General features: G+C 40.7%; 1 protein-coding gene across 3 annotated transcripts in view; it reads right to left on the bottom strand.

Moving 5' to 3' along the window:
* LOC143025361 (uncharacterized) overlaps positions 1-21,602 on the bottom strand; it is a 131,917-nt gene extending 110,315 nt beyond the window's left edge. The window contains exons 1-4 of one of the 3 annotated variants that reach the window (XM_076184901.1): positions 21,379-21,602; positions 14,303-14,491; positions 864-1,005; positions 243-384 (exon numbers count right to left, since the gene is read on the bottom strand). In XM_076184901.1, the coding sequence (XP_076041016.1) occupies positions 243-384; positions 864-1,005; positions 14,303-14,491; positions 21,379-21,587 (682 nt within the window). In that variant the 5' untranslated portion in view covers positions 21,588-21,602. Of the gene's footprint in view, positions 1-242; positions 385-863; positions 1,006-8,523; positions 8,679-14,302; positions 14,492-21,378 lie in introns of those variants that run through there. The other 2 variants (XM_076184902.1, XM_076184903.1) reach the window with 2 other exon arrangements.
* Positions 21,603-22,807: the final 1,205 nt, after the last annotated feature.

The following is a 22,807-nucleotide window of genomic DNA, read 5'->3' as shown; positions in this document are numbered from 1 at the left end:
TTTACTGAATCCACCATAGTCACCTCTACTGAATCAGTGATAGCATCAGTTGTGCTCCCTATATATTATCATACCCATGATGTTGCCTGACATTGCTGGGTTATACATATCAATTTGAACTGAGGGACAGTTTAGTACAGTACAAGAAATATGTCTATGCTCCCTTATCTGCTACAAAGTTACAAAGTTGCTAACAAATTATACCTGTATGAAAATTATATATCATGATTAAACTGCCTTACCAACATCAATCCTTCCCTCAAATTTGTGCTTTGAGGATGGTGTGTAAAATTCTATATCAAAGATGATGTCAAGCTGGTTCTTTAATTTGGCTGTGAGGCGATGATTAGGAAGAAGGTCTGGAAATGTGAGCTCAATGGTGATCTAGTAAAAAGAGAAAAATTAGCATAGTGTTAGGCTGAAAGAAATCTTATTAGTATAATTGCAATAACTAAATGAAAACTCTTAAGATTTATGCTTACATCACATGATCCATTAATTAAATTGTACACTTTTGATTTACTGAAATGCTAGTTTTAAATAATCAAAATAAAAAGAAAATTGCAGAACCCAATACATTAAGCAACATATATCATTAATAAAAAATAAATAGTTTCCATCCAGGATATAAAGGTTTTCAATACTTATTTTGTTTTGGAAAATGACATGATAATTTCTGTTATGGAATTATAATTCCAATAGGATCAAAACTCTTCTACAAAAACCATAATTTTTTCAAATGCTGACTATGAAAAAAAGTAATTTGTACAGTTATAATACACACAGATAAAGATTTTTCCTTTAACAGAACATGATTTTAAGATAGGTTACTGATAAAGGATCTTGAAAAGAAGACCTCTTACCATTTCTATTGATTTTTCAGCATGAACCTGCCAGAAAGAGGAGCGCTCTGCAGGCTTACCCTTCCTCTGAATTTCAAGCTCATCACGACCTCGTATAACCAGAGATTTACCCCCATAGCCTTTTTGAGTTTGTAGAATTGTCCTGAAAGACATTAGTACATTGTTATTAAACTCAGAGGAATGTAAACCAAGCATAGATGGTTATAACTGTGGTTTTAGTATCACAGTAAAGCCTCAATAAGCTGAGCCTCATTAAACTAAATTCTAGATACCAAATGCTTTTTTCCATCTAAACAAACTACAAATGTAATGAACTTTAGCGTGGCATATGCAGCAATGAGCATTGCTGACCTCTGCTTTAGAGAATGGTAAGCTGGCTATCCTGCACAACTCAGTTCACACTCAGACAATGTGTGATTTACCATGGTCTTGGATCACATGTTGGACTCATGATTGGCAGGTATTTCCCTCCTGGAAGAGAGCTCAGAGCTCATATATAACAGATCTATGGGTAATGCTGTGACCTTACATCCACACACACCCCCAACTCCCCACCCATGAGAGCTGGAGTAATGACTCACAGCACAGCAATACTGAAATTATTTCAGCCCTGAGTGGGATTCAAACCCAGACCACTGTAGTGGCGGCCAGGAACTCTAACCAATGAGTCACAGGTCATGTATTTACCTAGGTTTACCTGTTTGTATTATATGGGAAGGGAGTTGTGCTCATGGTGACCCTTCTTTGTATCTTTCAGGATCAAGTTTTTTTTCTTAAAATCTTGAATAGTGTTTGCAGACGCTGTTTCCTTCTCTAATTTATTCCAGGTATCCAGCACTATGTGGGAAGCTATTTTTTTCAGATCTCTTCTATAGTTATCCTTTTTGAGTTTCATTTTTGTCCTACTGGTTTTCCATTGTCCCATTTTAATAAATTGTCCCTATATAGGATTTCCATTCCTTTCATGATTCTATAGTTAGCAGATTTCCTCTTTCTCTTCTTTGTTCCAGAATTGGTAGTTCCAATTTGGACAATCTTTGATCATATGTTAATTTGGAGAGGGTTGGTGCCAACTTTGTTGTTGCTCTTTGTATTCTTTCTAATTTCTTTATATTCTTTTTAGTACTGGGTGTCCATAGTGTTGCTACGTACTCCAGTTTTGGTCTTATTAGTGTAACAAATATTTTTTAATCATTTCCTCATCCTAGTAGTCAAATGCCACTTTCATTGACCTCAATAGGTTGAAGGTTTCTCCAACTATTTTACTGATATATTTGTCTGGTGTCATAGTTGTAGCTGAGTACATACATACATATACCAAGGCTTTTCCCCCCTTACAAGGGAGGTAGCCAAAAAGGAAAAGGAATAAAATCATTCCCACCCATTCCATCCCTGAATACACTCCACACCCCTCCACCCTCCATCTTATCTTAGCACCTCCTGGATGACGGGTCATCCCTGCACCTTGTCCACTGCCCTGGGTCAGAAGCAGTGTCGCAAGACACAGCACATCCTGTAGCTGAGTAACCCCAGAATTATGTGAACTGGCTTGATCATGTTTTCTGTGTTTATCATTACTCAGAGTAAAAGAGGCTGAGTAAATCAGCAGTGACTTTATATTCTATAATGGGAGTATTGCAATGCATCATCGTACATCAAGCATCAGATGCTGTGCGTGAGAATTTGATTTGTATTGAAGAGGTTAACAACCATGGTAACCTTACACAACCCTGGTACAACTTCCCCTTCACTTCAAACCATTCACTCTCTTCACTTCATATCATCACACAAGCTCTACTAATATAAAATCTTTAACACCTCTCAACAGATATTCCCCTATCTATACAAACCATAATGTCTCTCTTTCAACCCTGTCTTATGGCTGCTCCAAATCCATAAAAGCCCAAAAAACATTCTTACAATTTGCTAAAAACTTCTCACATACCTGTTTTATTATGAACTTTGGTCTATGCACTCTCTTCCTTTCCTACACTCACACTGTTCTTCCTCAATTACTCCCTCTACCCTCCTAATCCTCTCGGTTAACAACCTCCCATATGTCTTATCAACTTTATTTAACAGACTAATCCCTCTATAGCTATTACATTCATATTAGTCCCCTTTCTCCTTTATTTAGTGAAGTTTATATATGCAATCTTCCAGTTCACTGACAGACTTCCCTCCCTATGGCACATATTAACCTATACAGCATCAACAGCAATAATTTAATGTCACAACATTCTTGTTACTACAATCATAACTCTTCCCATACAATACAACTAGGTAATTAAATCAGCTTGAGTGCCAATGGCATTAATTCAATGCCATGACAGCTGCTATGGCAGCTGCTTTCTCACAAACTGGTTTGGGTGAGCTGCGTGGTTTCCATACATCTCCACAACACGTGGCAATTGTATGCAGTGGTTGGAGCCTTTGCAAACTCAGTTATATAGAATTTTTATGAGTTATAAATGTCCCACTGCACACTACATATTTTTGCTGTCATGGGTTGACTTATGAGCTCCCCTCTACACCCTTTTGTAACATTGTAACACTGCAGAGTGCTGGGGGAGAACTGGCAATGCATTGTTTTCATGTTTTGGCAAAATGTTGATGGTTTTAACCACTTCAGTACAAGTCAAATTATTGTGCACATCATCAGCTGCCATATGTACGATTCATCACACTATTTGCATTATAAAACATAAAGTCACTGCTGTATTACTCATTCTCTTTTACTCTGAGTAAAAATACATACATATACAAAAGGCTCTTTCCCCTAACAAAGATGGTAGCCAAAAAACATAGGTACATAATCCACTCCCATCATTCCATCCCCACATACTCCATTCCCATTCACCCCTCTCCCTCCCTTTTATTTTTGCTCCTGGATGATGGGTCATCTCTGTATCTCGCCCACTGCTCTGGGTCAGAAGCAATGTTGTAAGACACAGCACATCCACATCAAGGTCACTTCATTAAATCAGTGACACCCCTCTCCATCCCCTCATGCAGAAAAAGAGAAAACAGGGAGATATCCCTTTGGGATGCGTCAAATTATTTTTTCACAAATACTTTCCTCTCCCCCACCCCACACCCACTCCCTTCCATGCATCACAGCATCATCCATACAAAATCATTCTCCATTCACCCCTATCTTCTGTCTTTTCCCGTCCTTCCTCAACAGACATTCCCCTCTTTCCCAATGCCCCTTTTACCTCATCCATCTCATTCTTGGTGACCCCCTCATGTTCACTTCTTCTACCTCTGCCTTCCACACCTCTTTTACTTATCTTTCTTCACTTATTATTTTCATGTGTCCAAACCATCCCAATACTCTTTCATCAACCCTATTTCCCAACTCCCTTTCCACCCCCCTTCTTTTCCTCACCTCGTTTCTCACTCTATCCAACCTAGTAACCCTATCATACTTCTCAGGCACCTCATCTCAAACACATTCAAACTCCTCTCTTTCTCTTTTATGTTTCATGTTTCTGCCCCATACATTGCTGTTGGCACAATCACTCTTTCATACAACCTCCTCTTAGCATCCGTTCCCAAATGTCTATTTCTCATTACACTTTTTAATCCAAGGCATTTACTTGCTTCTCTCAATTTACATTCTAACTCCACCTCCACTCCTCCCTTTCCTGCCACATTCACACCCAAGTATCTAAAGATATCTATCCACTTCCTCCAGTCTATCTCCCTTAATATTCCCTTCCAGTCTGCTGCCACTTTCTTCCCTTGTATATCTCATCACCTTACTTTTTCCCACATTTATCTTCAGCTTCCTTCTTTCGCACACCTTCCTAAACTCCATCACTAACTTCCTCAATCCATCCTGTGATCCTGCTACAAGCACAGTGTTGTCAGCAAACAACAATTGGCTTATTTCCCACTTCTCTAGTCCCCGACCCATTACCCTTTTGTCCTATTTTGCAACCAATCTGTGAATGCTCACTTCTTTTCTACAACCTTCTTTGCTTCCTCATCCCACCACTCACTAACCTTCCTTCTATTTCCTCCCATCCTCCTTGTGCCACACACCATTTTTGCATACCTCATGACTCCCTTCTTGAACGATCCTCATTCCTCCTCCACTCCTAGTTCACTCTATCCTTCACTCCCCCCCCCACTCCCCTCACATCTTCTTGTACTCTTTTTCTTTCTTATTTAAGCAATTTACCTTAAGCATCTCCCTATCTTCTGTCCTTTTCCTCTTTCTCCATCTATCCTCCACTCTCAGCTTACCTTCTACCAAAAAATTAACTGATATTCCCCTACTCTCACCCCCCTTAGAACATGTACATTCTTAACTCTTCCTATTATTCTTCTAGTTACCACTATATAGTCCATTAATACTATATCTACCACCTTTCCATCCACTACCCTCTCCTATGTGTACTTATGCTTGACTTTCTTCCTAAACACTGTATTTGCTATCATCAATTCTCTTTCTAGTCACATCTCCACCATCAACTCTCCACTACGATCTTTTCCTGGAACTCCACACTTCCCGACCACTCTGTCTATTGGTTTCTTTCCTACCCTAGCATTAAGGTCTCCCAATATCACTACATTGACATAATAAACACAGAAATAATAAATACAGTTATAGTAAACACAGTAATGATAAACAGAAAATGTGATCAAACCAATTCACAGAATCCGTGGGTAACCAACACCGGCATCCTCATGTATCCACTCATGCCTCATGATGCCTATGTAGGCATCATTATACCAAAGTGGTTCACACTGTTTCTCTCATCAACTATTTCCTTTAGTTACATGACATTCACGAAGTATATAAATCCAGTAAGATGGTATATACATGCATAATAATCATATGTATGGCCTATAACTTTCATAATATGTGTGGAAAACATAAATGAGAGGGAAAGAATTTGCTAAATTTGCCACCTTACCCTGTCAACTCACTTACCATAGGCCTATATGTCTCCCTGATCTCATGCTGACACTGGTCATGGATGCATGATATATTCAACTGTGAGTACATTTTTCATGCTATACCTTCATTTTATGTTAAGAAAAATTATGTAAAAAAAAAAAAAATCGAAAATCAGCTGACACCAGCATGTATCTGAGCTATGCATTGGGCTGACATTGTATGGGTTAAACAATCTCAAAAGCAAATCCACTACAACTGCTCCTCCCTTCACCAGACACTACATATGACAACCACCTAACCCAGATGCCTCACTAGTTTTTTATCTCCTCCAATGCTTTTTGTATCTCTCCCTTTCCTACAGCCTTATTATTCTCCTCTCCCATCACATTTTCCTGGTATCTCCCACTGCCACAGTCAAACACTCTCTGTCCTCCTCTACATAAATACATATACCAAGGGCTCACTCCCCTTACCAGGGAGGTAGCCAAAGTTAAAAGGGATAATTCCACTCCCACTCATTTCATCCCCACCCACCATCCCTTCCTCTCCATCATCTTGGCTCCTCATGGATAATGGGTCATCCCTGCATCTTACCCATCGCCCTGGGTCAGAAGTAATGCAGCAAGACAGACCACATCTACAACAAGGTCACTTCATTTAATTGGTGACCCCCCTTTTTCATCCCTTCATGCAAAAATGTTGAAGATGGGTGAATATCCCTCCTATCCTCCTCTACATTTAACAAACTCCTGAAATACTCTACCCATCCTTCCCTTACCACTTTCACTTCTATTAGCATCTCTATGTTTAAACCATTTCTTTTTCCTCTTTACATGACTCACCTCATTCTTTTTACTGCCTTCCTTTCAAAATTCATTATCAAACGTCTCCACCCACCTAATATCTGCTTTCCTCTTTATCTTCCTCACTTTGAATTTTGCTTCTACTCTTTTTCTTCTGTACCTCTCATATGTTTCCATAGTTCTACTTTGACACCAATCTTCATATACTTGTTTCTTTTTCTTCCATTGCTGCCTTCACTTCTTCATCCCATCGTTCATTGCCTATCATAATGTTTCCTCCCATCTTTCTCATCTCCATACCATCTTTGTACACTAGCATTTCTTCCTTGAAACATGCCCATTTTTTCTCTACTCCTGCTTCTCTTTTATTCTTCACTATCTTACATATTTTTCTCAGATTCAACTGGTATTCTTTCTCTTTTTTCTTTTCATTCAATTTGCTCACTTTAAACACTCCACCTTCCTCTCCATTTTACCTAACTGTTCATCCTTCTTTTACTCTTACTTTCTATATATGTATATACCATGGGCTTTTCTCCCCTTATAAGGGAGGGAGCCAAGTCAAAAAGCATGTATCCATTCCCACCCATTCCACTCCCATGCACCACCCTTTCCTCCCTCTCATTGTAGCTCCTCATGGATGAAGGGCCATCACTATCTCCTACCTTCCACTGAAGGACTCACACACTGACCGACTTTGTCTCACATGGCTATTGTGTGGATGGATGGCTGAAGGTTGCCAGTTAGTCACTTTTTCCTGCACAACTTTTGTGAACAAAATATCACATGGGTCCCAAAGATGCAGACTGTTATGCATACGGGTACTTGAAAAGTTTGAAAAACAGTCCGTGTTAACTGTAGAAGAGATTCTCAAGGATGCTTTGTCATGTGGCCTGCAAGATCCTGAGATCCAGCTCGACCTGCTTGGAAATCCAAAACAGGACATGATACTGGAAGAGGTGTTTCAATTCATAAAAGCCAAAGAAGCAGGGAAGAGGTCAGTATCAAGACTCATGGTGCAATCACTGCCTGTTTCTCTGGAAAAGATCAATCAGGAAATACCAGAGAATCCCATTAGATAGCATATGTTACTGATAGCTCTGACAAGATTTTTCTAAGCAGAGAAACATTTATTGCACTTGGTATTATCTCTGATAAATTTCCAACTATTGGTGAGGCTCAAAGATTGGAAGACACCCATGATTCAACTACAACATTACATACAACCACACATGATTAATACCCTAGTAGAATGTGGCTGCCCAAAGTGCCAGATGCCACCACCTGTCCCAAAGAAGCTACCATGTGAAGCTATAAAAGATAACAGAGATATTCTTGAGTGGTACCTCCTTGATTTCTATAATTCCAGCACATTCAACATTTACGAGCTTCAGCTACTTCCTCAGATGGACTGCACACCCTTAAGCCTGATGGTTGATCCCATGTAAAGCCTGTAGCATACCATACTCCAATACTGGATCCTCTCCATTGGCAAGATGAAGTGAAAGCTGGTCTTGATAGACATAAGATTGGGTGTAATTGAACCAGTCCATGTTGGAGAACCAGTTACATGGTGTCACGGACTGGTTGTATGCCCAAAGAAGAATGGACAACCCTGCCGCACTGTTGATTTTCAATCAATGAATGCTCATGCAACCAGAGAAACCCTACATACCCAATCACCATTTCATCAAGCACATGCTATACCTCATGAATTGAAGAAAACTGTCTGTGATGCATGGAATGGCTGCCACAGTATTCCACTGAAGAAAGAAGACCGTCTCCTCACTACTTTCATTACACCATGGGGCCGATAGCAGTACTGCACTGCACCACAAGGGTATATTGCATCAGGTGATGGTTATTCCCAACAATTCAACAAGATTGTTTCTGCAGTTCCCAACAAAACTAAGTGTATCAATGATACAATCCTATGGGCACCTACCTTGACAGAGTTTTTTCCAGGCCTGTGAATAGTTGGACATCTGTGGCAGACATAGTATCATACTCAACCTTGACAAATTCATCTTCGGGCAAGATAAGGTGGAATTCATTGGATTTGAGATAACACTGAACAATGTTCATTCATGTAAGAAAAAACCTCATGTCCTTCCTAGCATTCCCGACCCCAGAGAATCACACAGACCTTCAATCTTGGTATGGCCTCCTGAATCAAGTATCATATGCATTAAGCATGGCTGAGAAAATGTATCCTTTCTGTGAACTTCTCAAAGCAGGCAGACCATTTCACTGGAATGAACACCTGAATGAGTTATTTGAAGAATCTAAACAAGTGATCATTGTAGACTGGTACTCCAACTGGCCTACTGTTGAGAGAGCTAACACAGGTTCAGACAGACTTGTAGTTAATCTATGTTGCTGCTTTGTCACATTTGATATCCCTGATGAACTGTCTTGTGATAGTGGACTGAGTTCACATCTGCTACCACTCAAAGGTTTCTCACAGACTGGGGAGTTCATCATCATATCTCATTGGTGGCTTTCCCTAACAGTAATTGCCATGCTAAAGTCAGCGTTGAAACTGTGATGTTTATGATCACAAACACCACACGTCCTAACGGAGAACTTAACACAGATGTCTTCTAGCGTGCAATACTCCAGTATCGGAACACCCCTGACAAGGATACAAAGCTATCTTATGCAGAATGTGTTTTGGCAGACCTATCAAAGACTTCATTCCAATTCTGCCTGGTCACTACAAGCCTCACCCTACTTGGCAGGATACTCTTTCCTTACAAGAGTGAGCACAAAGGATCTGTCACACTGGAACAGAGAAGAAAAAGAGGTGATTTATTGACCATTTACAGAATTATGAAAGGGATGGAAATCCTCGATAGAGATGACTTATTAAAGTGGGACAGAAGATAAACAAGAGGACACGAAAAGAAACTAAAGAAGGACACTTATAGAAGAGACCTGAAAAAGAATAGCTTCCCACATAGAATGATTGATGTCTGGAACAAACTGAATGGAGAAACAGTGAATGCCAAAACTATACACGATTTTAAGAATAAACTGGATGCGGAGAGATATGAAAATGGGTCACTACGAGCATAGCTCTCATCCCGTAAAACACAACTAGATAAATACATGAATATATCTGAGTGACTCTCCAAACACACTAAACATTTACCACTCAAAGTTGGGGACTACATTCGAATTCAGAACCAGACTGGACCTAATCATTGTCAATGGGACAGAACTGGTTATGTCATAGTGGTATGTAAGTTTGATCAGTACAGTATGTTATCCGTGTTGATGGTTCTGGGAGGGTTACTCTGCAGAATCACAAATACATACATACATATACCAAAGGCTTTTTCCTCCTTACAAGGGAGATAGCCAAAAAGAAAAAGGCATAAAAACCATTCCCACCCACTCCATCCCTAATACACTCCACTCCCCTTCACCCTCCCTCTTATCTTAGCACCTCCTGGATGATGGGTCATCCCTGCATCTTGTCCACTGCCCTGGGGCAGAGGCAGTGTCGTAAGACACAGCACATCCACAGCAAGGCTGCTTCATTAAATTGGCAACCCCTCCTCTCCGTCCCCTCATGCAGAAAAGGAGAAGACGGGGAAAAAATGCTTAGGGCTGCGTCCAATTTTTCTAACACATACTGTACTACCTCACCCCCCATCTCCCCACCCATTCCACCTCATGCATCACAACATCATCCATATACAACCATTCTCCATTCTGTCCTCTCCTGTCTTTCCTCAACAGACATTCCCCTCTTCCCCAAAGCCCCTTTCACCCCATCCATCCATCTCATCCTAGGTCGCCCCCTCATGTTCACTCCCTCCACATCTGCCTTCTATACCTCTTTTACTAGTCTTTCTTCACTCATTCTTTCCATGTGTCCAAACCATCCTAATACTGTTAGAATCAACACTGTGTGAGATCGAAACCTTTATTGGTATGACGTTTCGCTTGTTACAGCTTTTTCAAGTTCATCCACCCTATCTCCCAACTCCCTTACCACCCCTGTTCTCCTCCTCACCTCCTCATTCCTCACTTTATCCAGCCTAGTAACCCCTATCATACTTCTCAGACACCTCATCTCAAACACATTCAAACTCCTTCTCTCTTCCTCTCTTATGTTCCATGTTTCTGCCCCATACAGTGCTGTTGGCACAATCACTCCTTCATACAGTCTCCTCTTAGCATCCATTCCCAAATGTCTATTCCTCATTACACTCTTTAATCCACCAAGGCATTTACTTGCTTCTCTCAATCTACATTCTACCTCCACCTCCACTCCATCCTTTCCTGCCACATTCGCACCCAAGTATCTAAAACTATCCACTTCCTCCAGTCGCTCTCCCTTATTGCTCACTTCCAGCCTGTTGTCACTTTCACCCCTTGTACATCTCATCACCTTACTTTTACCCACATTTATCTTCAACTTTCTTCTATCACACACTCTCCCAAACTCTGTCACCAACTTCCTCAATCCCTCCTCTGATCCTGCTACAAGTGCAGTGTCGTCTGCAAACAACAGCTGGCTCACCTCCCACTTTTCTCCATTTTCTTTAAACATCTCCAATCCCTGACCCACCACCTTTGTATTTACCTCTCGTACCACCCCATCCATGTATAAGTTGAACAGCCAGGGTGACATAACACATCCCTGACGAAGTCCCACCTTTACCTTGAGCCACTCACTCTCTCCATTTCTAATCCTGACACAAGCTCTACTACTCTCGTAAAAACTCTTGACAGCTTCTAGAAGCTTTCTTCCTATCACATATATCTGCAAAACCTCCCACAGTGCCTTTCTGTCTACCCTGTTATAAGCCTTTTCCAGGTCCATAAAAGCCAACAAAACATCCTTACCTTTTCCTATAGCTTTCTCACATATCTGTCTTACCACAAAAATCTGATCTATGCAACCTCTACCTGTCCTAAATCCACACTGCTCCTCACTGATCACTCCCTCTGTTCCTCTCTTAATCCTCTCAATCAAGATCCTTCCATAAGCCTTCCCAACTACACTTAACAAGCTAATCCCTCTGAAACTACTACACTCACACTTGTCCCCTTTTCCCTTGTAAAGTGGAACTACACAGGCACTCCTCCAGTCCTCCTGCACTCTACCTTCTCTTAAACAAACATTAAATAACCTCACCAGCCAGTCCACCATCACTGTACCTCCTTTTTTTAAACATTCTGCACGGCATCCATCCAGATCAGGTGCCTTACCTGCTTTCATCATCTTAACTATTGCCTTCACTTCATCCTTCCTTATTTCTCCTCCATTTTCCTCACTCATCACAGTCATTTTCTTAGCACTTCCCACTGCAGCTATCTTTCCCTCCCTATCCTCCTTCACATTTAGCAACTCCCTAAAATACTCTGCCCATCTTCCCCTTACTGCCTTCTCTTCCATTATTATCTCTCCATCTACATCTTTTACCTTTTCTTCTCTACTTGATTTGCCTCCTCTTCCTCTCTTAATTTCTTTCCAAAACATCTTTTTATTTCAAAATTTTCTGTCATACTCTTACCCCATTTCACATCTGCTCTAATCTTTGCCTCCTTTACCTTGTGCTTTACTTCTCTTTTCTTTTCTTTGTACCTCTCATATGACTCCCTTGTCCTATTTTGTAACCAATCTGTGAAAGCTCGCTTCTTCTCTTCTACAACCTTCTTTGTTTCCTCATCCCACCATTCACTACCCTTTCTTTTATTTCCTCCTGTCCTTCTTGTTCCACACACCACCTTTGCACACTTTGTGACTCCCTCCTTGAACCATCCCCATTCCTCCTCCACTCCTAGCTCTACTCTATCCTTCACTCCCTCCCACTCCTCTTTCAGCTTCTTCTTGTACTTCTCCTTTTCCTTTTCATATAAAGAGTTCACTCTAAGCACCTCCCTATCTTTTGTTCTTTTCCTCCTTCTCCATCTATCCTCTACTCTCAGCTTACCTTCCACCAAAAAATTATCTGATATTCCCCCACCCTCTCCCCTTAGCACATATACATCCTTAACTCTTCCTATTATACTCCTATCTACCACTACATAGTCCATTAATGCTCTATCTACCACCCTTCCATCTACCACCCTCTCCCATGTGTACTTATGCCTTACTTTCTTCTGGAACACTGTATTTACTATCATCAACTCTCTTTCTAGACACATCTCCACCATCAACTCTCCACTACGATTCCTTTCTGGAACTCCACATTTCCCAACCACTCCATCAATTGGTTAATTTCCTACCCTAGCATGAAGGTCACCCAACACTACTATATTGATGTTCCTCCCTAATCCCTCTATGCATTCATTTAAATATATCCAAAAAGCCTCCCTTTCTTCTACACTCTTCTCACTACCAGGCCCATATGCACTTACAAAAGCCCACATCTCCTTCCCCAGTTTCACCTTCATCCACATTATCCTTGAGAAACCTCCTTCCACTCCAGTCAACGTTTAACTATCTCTTCACTTACTAGTATAGCCACCCCTTCTCTCCCTCCCTCGCCCTCTCTTCACTCCTGAACACCTCCCAATTACATTCCCAAACTCACACTCGCCCTTCCCTCTCAACTTAGTTTCACTCAAAGCCAACACATCCATCTTTCTTTTCACAAACATACTACCTATCTATTCCCTTTTACTCTCATCTGTACTATATCCATGCACATTAAAAGACCCAAACCTTAGGGTGTTGGTTGGAAAACTCCTAGACCCTCTTATGCCTTTACTTTTTTTAGGAATGTCCCCTTTGGGGCTACAGGGAGTAGGATGCCTGGTTCCAATCCCCGTCCTGATTTTTCTCGCCTCTTACAGTCCAAGTGGAAATACTTGGTGGCAGTATTCTTTTCCCCCCACCACAGGGTAGGCGAAACAAGGAAATGAAATTCAGAGAAATGGTACAGGACAGCAACAAGGGGTTGGGGGACAGCATAATGGAGGGACAGTAGCAGTATACCTATGGAAATATGTTCCAGTGTACCCCTACTGTTATATACTTTTGCAATATCTTCTCAGAGGTACAGGAGGCCCACAGCTTAGCACATTTACTCCAGCTGTAGCACCAGATACACCATCCAATCAAGGAACTTGTTCACCAGACACAACTGATAGCAAACATGATCCACTTTCACCAGCCATATCTGTCCCCATTGACCCACAAACTGGAACCCCTAACACAGCCTAGCTACCTGATGTGGACATATTATCAGACAACATTCAAGAGCCTCAGTTGATGGTTGCTCTGCCCAAAGCCCCTTCACCACCTGCTCTCTGTCTCTTCAGTGGGACCATGTCCAAGCCTGTGTGAAGGATTATTCAACTTGATGTAATATGTTTAGAATATATCACTATTTTGGAGGCTTATGAGCAGTCTATCCCCCTGATAGCCTCTTTTCTGTAATTCATGTATTTACCATACAGATGCAGTCTTTTAACCTCATCTTCACTGTAAGGTATCAATACTGCTACACACTGGGGGAGGTAGAGGATAAGGATAGTGGTGAACACTTATGTTTATATTTATGCTTATGTTTGCATTATTTTGTTACCTTTCCTAATGGAGATTTGTCTATGTATTTTCAGAATCCTCATCATTCCTATAGTCTGGATAAAGATTGCTGAAATAATTGAAGTTTATCTACTAATACATTTAAGTACATAGAAATTATTATGTTTGTAAATAAACTGAAATCTTCTAATGAGATAGAGAACAAATAACATACCGTAGAACCCACCTGTAGGACACCACCCAATCTGGGGCATCCCCTGCCTGCCGCACAGCTCCGCCAAAGTCATACTCCAACGTTTCCTCATTATGGCGATTCTCTCTACGCCAGAATCGAAGATGATACTCTTCAGCCATAAGAGAGCTTCGTACATCAACATCTAGTTCTGTGACATCAGTCATCAATCTAAAAAAGTGGAAAGCCATGGATATTTACATCTACAGTAAATATGTAAAACTACAAGCATGACACTTTGAAATCCCTTAAATTTACAGTCTTCATAATCTGTACTTATGATATTCAAAGGATAAATTTTGAAAAGGATTGTCTTCTTACTGCCCTTCTCCACAGCCCATTCACCACTTCAGTATGAGTCAAATTCTAGCATGCAGTATTGGCTGCCATATGTACAATGCATCACAATACTCACATTTTAAAATATAAAGTCACTGCTGTATTACTCATTCTCTTTTCCTCTATGTAATAATAAACACAGAAAACATGATCAAACCAGTTCACAGAATCTGGGGATAACTCATGTACATACATACATACATCCATACATATAACAAGGCTTTTTCCCCCTTATAAGGGAGGTAGCCAAAAAGGGAAAGGCATAAAATCATTCCCACCCATTTCATCCCTGAATACACTCCACACCCCTCCCACCCTCCCTCTTATCTGAGCACCTCCTGGATGACGGGTCATCGCTGCACCCTGCCCACTGCCCTGGGTCAGAAGCAGTGTTGCAAGACACAGCACATCCACAGCAAGGCCGCTTCATTAAATCGGCGACCCCCCCCTCTCCGTCCCACCTTGCATAAAAGGAGAGGACGGGAAGAAATCCCTTTGGGCTGCGTCAACTTTTGCTCACACATACTACCTCACCCCCCACCCCCCCGCCCATTCCACCTCATGCAATCACAACATCATCCATATACAACCATTCTCCATTCACTCCTGTCTTCTGTCCTCTCCCGTCCTTCCTCAACAGACATTCCCCTCTTCCCCAAAGCCCCCTTCACCCCATCCATCCACCTCATCCTAGGACGTCCCCTCATGTTAACTCCCTCCACATCTGCCTTCCATACCTCTTTTACTAGTCTTTCTTCACTCATTCTTTACATGTGTCCAAACCATCCTAATATTCTTTCATCAACCCTATCTCCCAGCTCCTTTTCCACCCCTGTTCTCCTCCTCACCTCCTCATTTCTCACTCTATCTAGCCTAGTAACCCCCACCATACTTCTCAGACACCTCATCTCAAACTCCTTCTCTCTTCTTCTCTTATGTTCCATGTTTCTGTCCCATACAGTGCTGTTGGCACAATCACTCCTTCATCACTCCTCTTAGCATCCATTCCTAAATGTCTATTCCTCATTACACTTTTTAATCCACCAAGGCATTTACTCGCTTCTCTCAATCTACATTCTACCTCCACCTTCATTCCACCTTTTCCTGCCACATTTGCACCCAAGTATCTAAAACTATCCACTTCCTCCAGTCGCTCTCCCTTAACCCCTTCCATACGGTGCCGCACACGTAGGCGTCATGGACTTAGATCTCGGTGGCAGCAGCCAATGCCAGCCGTACGACGTGTCGTAATAATACTCGCATCATAAAATATAGTCACCGCTTATATCGATCGTTCTCTCTTCACCCGTGAATTTTGATAACCATAGAAAATGCGATTACAAAAGAATTAGAAAGAATGTCATTATGGAGGGGCGACTACAATAAATATAATCAAGATGCCGATATGGCAGCCTCGCGAATACACTCGCTCCCCATGACGCCTACGTGTGCGGCACCGTATGGAAGGGGTTAATGCTCACTTCCAGTCTACTGCCACTTTCACCCCTTGTACATCTCATCACCTTACTTTTACCCACATTTATCTTTAGCTTTCTTCTATCACACACTCTCCCAAACTCTGTCACCAACTTCCTCAATCCTTCCTCTGATCCTGCCACAAGCGCAGTGTCGTCCACAAACAACAGCTGGCTCATCTCCCACTTTTCTCCATTTTCTTTAACCATCTCCAGTCCCTTTCCCACTACCCTTGCATTTACCTCTCGCACCACCCCCATCCATGTATAAGTTGAACAGCCAGGGCGACATAACGCATCCTCGATGAAGTCCCATCTTTACCTCGAACCACTCACTCTCTCCATTTTTAATCTTGACACAAGCTCTACTACTCTCATAAAAACTCTTGACAGCTCCCAAAAGCTTTCCTCCTATCCCATATATCCTCAAAACCTGCCACAGTGCCTTTCTGTCTACCCTGTCATAAGCCTTTTCCAGGTCCAAAATGGCCCAAAAAACATCCTTCCCCTTTCCTATAGCTTTCTCACATATCTGTCTTACCACAAAAATCTGATCTATGCAACCTCTACCTGTCCTAAATCCACACTGTTCCTCACCAATTACTCCCTCTGTTCCTCTCCTAATCCTCTCAATCAAGATCCTTCCATAAGCCTTCCCAACTACACTTAACAAGCTAATCCCTCTGAAACTACTACATTCATACTTGTCCCCTTTTCCCTTGTAAAGTGGAACTATACAAGCACTCCTCCAGTCCTCCGGCACTCTACCCTCTCTCCAGCAAAAATTAAATAACCTCACCAGCCAGTCCACCATCACTGTACCTCCTTTTTTTAGATATTCTGCATGGCATCCATCCAGACCAGGTGCCTTACCTGCTTTCATCATCTTAACAACTGCCTTCACCTCATCCTTCCTTATTTCTCCTCCATTTTCCTCACTCATCACAGTCATTTTCTTAGCACTTCCCACTGTAGCTATCTTTCCCTCCCTATCCTCCTTCACATTTAGCAACTCCCTAAAATATTCTGCCCATCTTCCCCTTACTGCCTTCTCTTCCATTATCATCTCTCCATCTGCACCTTTTACTTTTTCTTCTCTACTTGATTTGCCTCCTCTTCCTCTCTTAATTTCTTTCCAAAACATCTTTTTATTACTTTCAAAATTTTCTGTCATACTCTTACCCCATTTCACATCTGCCTCTTTCCCTCCTTTACCTTTTGCTTTACTTCTCTTTTCTTTTCTTTGTACCTCTCATATGACTCCCTCGTCCTATTTTGTAACCAATCTGTGAAAGCTCGCTTCTTCTTTTCTACAACCTTCTTTGTTTCCTCATCCCACCATTCACTACCCTTTCTTTTATTTCCTCCTGTCCTTGTTCCACACACCATCTTTGCACACTTTGTGACTCCCTCCTTGAACCATCCCCATTCCTCCTCCACACCTACCTCTACTCTATCCTTCACTCCCTCCCACTCCTCCTTCAGCTTCTTCTTGTACTCCTTCTCCTTTTCCTTTTCATTTAAAGAGTTCACTCTAAGCACTTCCCTACCTTTTGTCCCCTTCCTCTTCCTCCATCTATCCTCCACTCTCAACTTACCTTCCACCAAAAAATGATCTGATATTCCCCCACCCTCTTCCCTTAGCACATGTATATCCTTAACTCTTCCTATCATAATCCTATTTACCACTACATAATCCATTAACGCTCTATCTACCACCCTTCCCTCCACCACCCTCTCCCATGTGTACTTATGCTTGACTTTCTTCCAAAACACTGTATTTGCTATCATCAACTCTCTTTCTAGACACATTTCCACCATCAACTCTCCACTATGATTCTTTCCTGGAACTCCACATTTCCCAACCCCTCCATCAATTGGATCATTTCCTACCCTAGCATTAAGGTCTCCCAGTACTATTACATTGATATTTCTCCCTAAATCCTCTATGCACTCATTTAAATCTATCCAAAAAGCCTCCCTTTCTTCTACGCTCTTCTCACTGCCAAGCCCATATGCACTTACAAAAACCCACATCTCCTTTCCCAGTTTCACCTTCATCCACATTATCCTTGAGGAAACCTCCTTCCACTCCACTCCACCCAAACCTTAGGGTGCTGGTCGGAAAACTCCCAGACCCTCTTATGCCTTTGCTTTTTCTTTTAGGAAAATCCCCTGTGGGGCTACAAGGAGAAGGATGCCTAGTCCCAATCCCTGTTCCTTTCTTCTCGCCTCTTACAATCCAAGTGGAAATACTTGGTGGCAGTATTCTTTTCCCCCACCACAAACACTTCAGAAATACTGAATAAAGCACGAAGGATGCACCAAAACCACCCTAATAGGACATCTGCACACAGAGACTAAGATTGTCCTCATAGAACATCACATAGAACATACATCAAACTAAGAAATGATTATGTAAAAATATGCAGTGAAGAAAAGAGAAATTATGAAAAGGAAATAATAGAAAATTGCAAGGAACAACTGAAGCTATTTTATAGACATGTGAACAGTAAACTAAAAACAAACAAGAAATAGAAAAGCTGTGCCAAGGATGCCATGAAAACACAGAAGAGCAAGAAATGGCAGAAGTTATGAGCTACCACTTCAAATTGGTATTCACAATTGAGAACCCACCTAACTGTGAGGGAATAGAGAGACAGAAATCCCTCCCAGTGAAGGAAATAACTGTAACAAAGAAGGAAATCAGCGACCAAATAAAAAACCTTGACGTTAGAAAATCGCATGGTCCGGATGGAATTGCAAATTGGATACTGAAGGAATGCAAAGAGGAATTAACAGATAAAATACACACTATATCAAATGCTCACTCAAAGAAGGAAAGGTACCACAAGACTGGAAAAATGCAAAAATTGTACTGATATATAACGGAAGAAACAAGGAAAATCCATCTAACTACAGATTGATCTCCCTAACAAGCACAGTAGCTAAAATATGTAAAAAAGTGATCAAAAGTAGATAGGTTAAAAATCTGGAAGAAAAATCTATACTAAACCCAAGCCAATTTGGATTTAGACAAGGAAGATCATGTACAACAAACCTAATCTGCTTCTACTCGAGAATAATAGATATAATAGATGAGAGGGATGGAGGGGCACACTGTGCCTATCTAGACCTACAAAAGGCATTTGACAAAGTACCACACAAGAAATTAATAAGAAAATTAGAATCAATAGGTGGCATTGCAGGTAAATTATTAGAATGGATGGAAGATTTCCTGACTGAGAGAAAAATGAGGGTAGTAATTAGAGACAAATACTCAAAATGGGAAGAAATGATAAGTGGTGTTCCACAAGGGTCAGTGCTGGCTCCAATCATGTTTGTCATATACATAAATGACATGGATGAAGAAGTTGAATGTCATATGAATTTCTTCGCAGATGACGCAAAAATATTAAAAGAAAGTAACAACAGAAGAGGACTGTGACTCATTACAATCAGACCTGAACAAAATCTGGAAATGGAATCAAAAGTGGGAAGTGAACTTCAATATCAAGAAGTGTAGCATAATGGAGTTTGGAAGAGGCAAAAATTTTTTTTAAAAAAATTACAAAATTGGTGAAGAAAAAATAAAAAAGTGCACTTCAAAAGGGACCTTGGAGTAATAATCAGCAAAGAAATGACACCGGATAAACATATAAACAAAATAGTCTGTAAAACCTACAACCTATTGAGGTCAATGAAAGTGGCATTTGACTACTTGGATGAAGAAATGATTAAAAAAATATTAGTCACATTGATTAGACCAAAGCTGGAATATGCAGCGACACTATGGACACCCAGTAATAAAAAGAATATACGGAAACTGGAAAGAATACAGAAAGCAACAACAAAGTTGGCACCAGCTCTTTCCAAATTAACATACGAACAAAGATTATTGAAATTGGAACTGCCAACACTAGAGCAGAATCATGAAAGGAATGGAAATCCTTGACAGAAAAGATTTACTAAAAAATGACAATGGAAAAACAAGAGGTCATGAAAAAAAAGGAGAACTACAGAAGAGATCGGAAAAAGAATAACTTCCCACACAGAGTACTGGATATATGGAATAATTTAGATAAAGAAACAGTGTGTGCAAATACTATTCAAGATTTTAAGAAAAAACTTGATGCTGAAAGATACAAAGACGGGTCACCACGACCATAGCTCCCTTCCCGTATAATACAACTAGGTAAATACATGAAAATGAGAGGTACACACTTCTATGATAGAACACTAAACACCACCCACCCATCTCATTCAGAGCCCCTACATGCCTAAGTGCCACCCCAGGGAAAAGTTCTCAGTGACCCTCGCCTCCATCACCACTTCCCACCTCTGTCAAAACCACAAATCAACTGAACATGGAATAAAAAAGAAAATGTAGATGTTTTGAACCAAGCTTAATAATCTTTTATGTAGATATTTTAACAATTGACTTGCAAAATAATTCAAGAGATATTAAAATATGTATCTAATATGTCCCTATTGCAGAAAGAGTATGGAAAAATACTTCATATTTTGTTAACTATAATGCAAAACTGCTGATCGCAAGTCCTGGCAGGAATTGCCATCACCCTAAAAGTGCCACCCACAGGCATATGACCCCCCACCCACCACCATGTGAGGGCCCTGATCTCATATAACACACAAGCACCATTGGCTGAATGGGAAAAAAAATCTGAACATAAAAAGAAAACAGGTTACTACTCAAACATACACAACAACCTTGCACTTGTACTACACAAAGTATCCACACAAAAACACATTCACACTTAGATTACTAAACAAGATAGACCATCAAATTCATATTCCATCAACAGTCCTCACAGATAAATCACTCGCAAGAGAAGTAAGAATAACACTAGCATGCTTGTGTCTAGGATGCCATCCAGCATTAAAACAATAACAATAGAGTAGGCTTGGCCATAGAATTAAACTACCCTAGGTGCCATTACCACACAGAAGACAGGGAGCACCTCATTCTACAATGTCTCACATAAACAATCTCTGGACAACAGCAATATTTCTTCCCTGAGTGACATATGGGCCCTCCCAGTGGCTGTTGCTGGATACGGGAGCCGTGGGTCTCTTGCAAAAGAGACCAGGGGCAAAAGACTGGCTGACTGTAAGTCATAAGTTCATGGCACTGTGTTTATTTAACCTTCATATTACATGAAAAAAAGGTAATTATGATCTAGGACACATAATATTCATGATGTACATCATAGCATGACACACCTGAGTGATGCTGCACAGTAAGCTGTGACCCCATTGATGAGAATATTTCCAGTAGCCTGGTAGAGATGTCTCTCAGGGTTGTTGAACAGTAGCTTCACTGACGCTGAACCAGAGGGTCGTATAAAGGCCATAGACACTTCATAATTGTACTGAAATTTATCACAATTTACTTTAATACTTGGCTCCAACTGATTTCTCATTAAATGCATCAGCACAGGATGGTTACTTTAACATGAATGTATATACACGTAGTTCAGAATGCTGCATAAGACAGAAAGAGGAAAGTAGTGCCTCAACATTCTCCCACTGGAAGCCTATGAATCAATGTCTGTTGGATATAGTCCTTTGATCTCTCTTTTGATTTCTGAAGAGACACTAAACTACTGCCTGTTTTATGTTAATGTAATAGCTATAAACAGAAACAAACCATTTGGTAATCTTCTTAGCCATATAACATCAAAAAAGATCATAGAGACTGATATTCACAACAATGACAAGAAAGGGTTTATCAAATTCTTAGCAGGTAGACAGTGCTTAGTAACCAATGATAACCAAACCCCTGAGAATAAAAAGATGGTACAGTGGAGTTCCCAAAGAAACAATACCATCATGCTAACCTTTTTGCTGCCCATTCCCAATCACCCCCTCTATTTCCCACATAATCATTTCAACATGCCCATACAACTTACTGACCACATACTGCACACTTATCACTCTAAAACTACTAAATTCTTATTTGTCTCCCTTTCTCTTGCATAACAGGACTATACATACACTCCTCCATCTAACAGGACACTTCCTTCCTTAACACACATTAAACAATCTCACCAGGCAGTCTACAATCACTATTACACCTTTGTCAGACATACCACATGACATCCATCAAGTCTAGAGACCTTTCCAATTTTTGTTTCTTTCAAAGCAACTTGTATTTATGTTTTGTAATATCCTTGTAAAACTAACAACAGGTACCTACATGAGGTGGTCCTGCAGGATGATTATGTAAAGCATATCCCCATGCCACCCATCTTCAAAACACATAAATGGCTTCATCTCCATCAGGAGATTCACCCCCATAGGGCTGATACTATCTTTGGACTAAGCTCAAGCTCTCTTGCAGTTCTTTTGAAAGAGAGATCAGTAGCAATGGAATGACTGATCTCTATCCATTTTGTATTTTCTTCACCTTTTCAACAATCCAAGTGCATAGAGCAAACATGACAATTCAGCCACAGAAGGAAATCAGCGACCATATCAAAACCCTTGATGTCAAAAAATCACATGGTCCAGACGGAATTGCAAATTGGATACGGAAAGAATGCATGGAAGAATTAACAGATAAAATATACAATATAATTAAATTCTCACTTCAAGAAGAAAAGGTGCCACAGGACTGGAAGAATGCAAATATTGTACCAATTTATAAGGG

This window comes from Oratosquilla oratoria, chromosome 5 (assembly GCF_046742065.1).
Source record: "Oratosquilla oratoria isolate Oo_2021 chromosome 5, ASM4674206v1, whole genome shotgun sequence".
Taxonomy (NCBI): domain Eukaryota; kingdom Metazoa; phylum Arthropoda; class Malacostraca; order Stomatopoda; family Squillidae; genus Oratosquilla; species Oratosquilla oratoria.
This window is presented reverse-complemented; position numbering and strand designations above follow the sequence as displayed.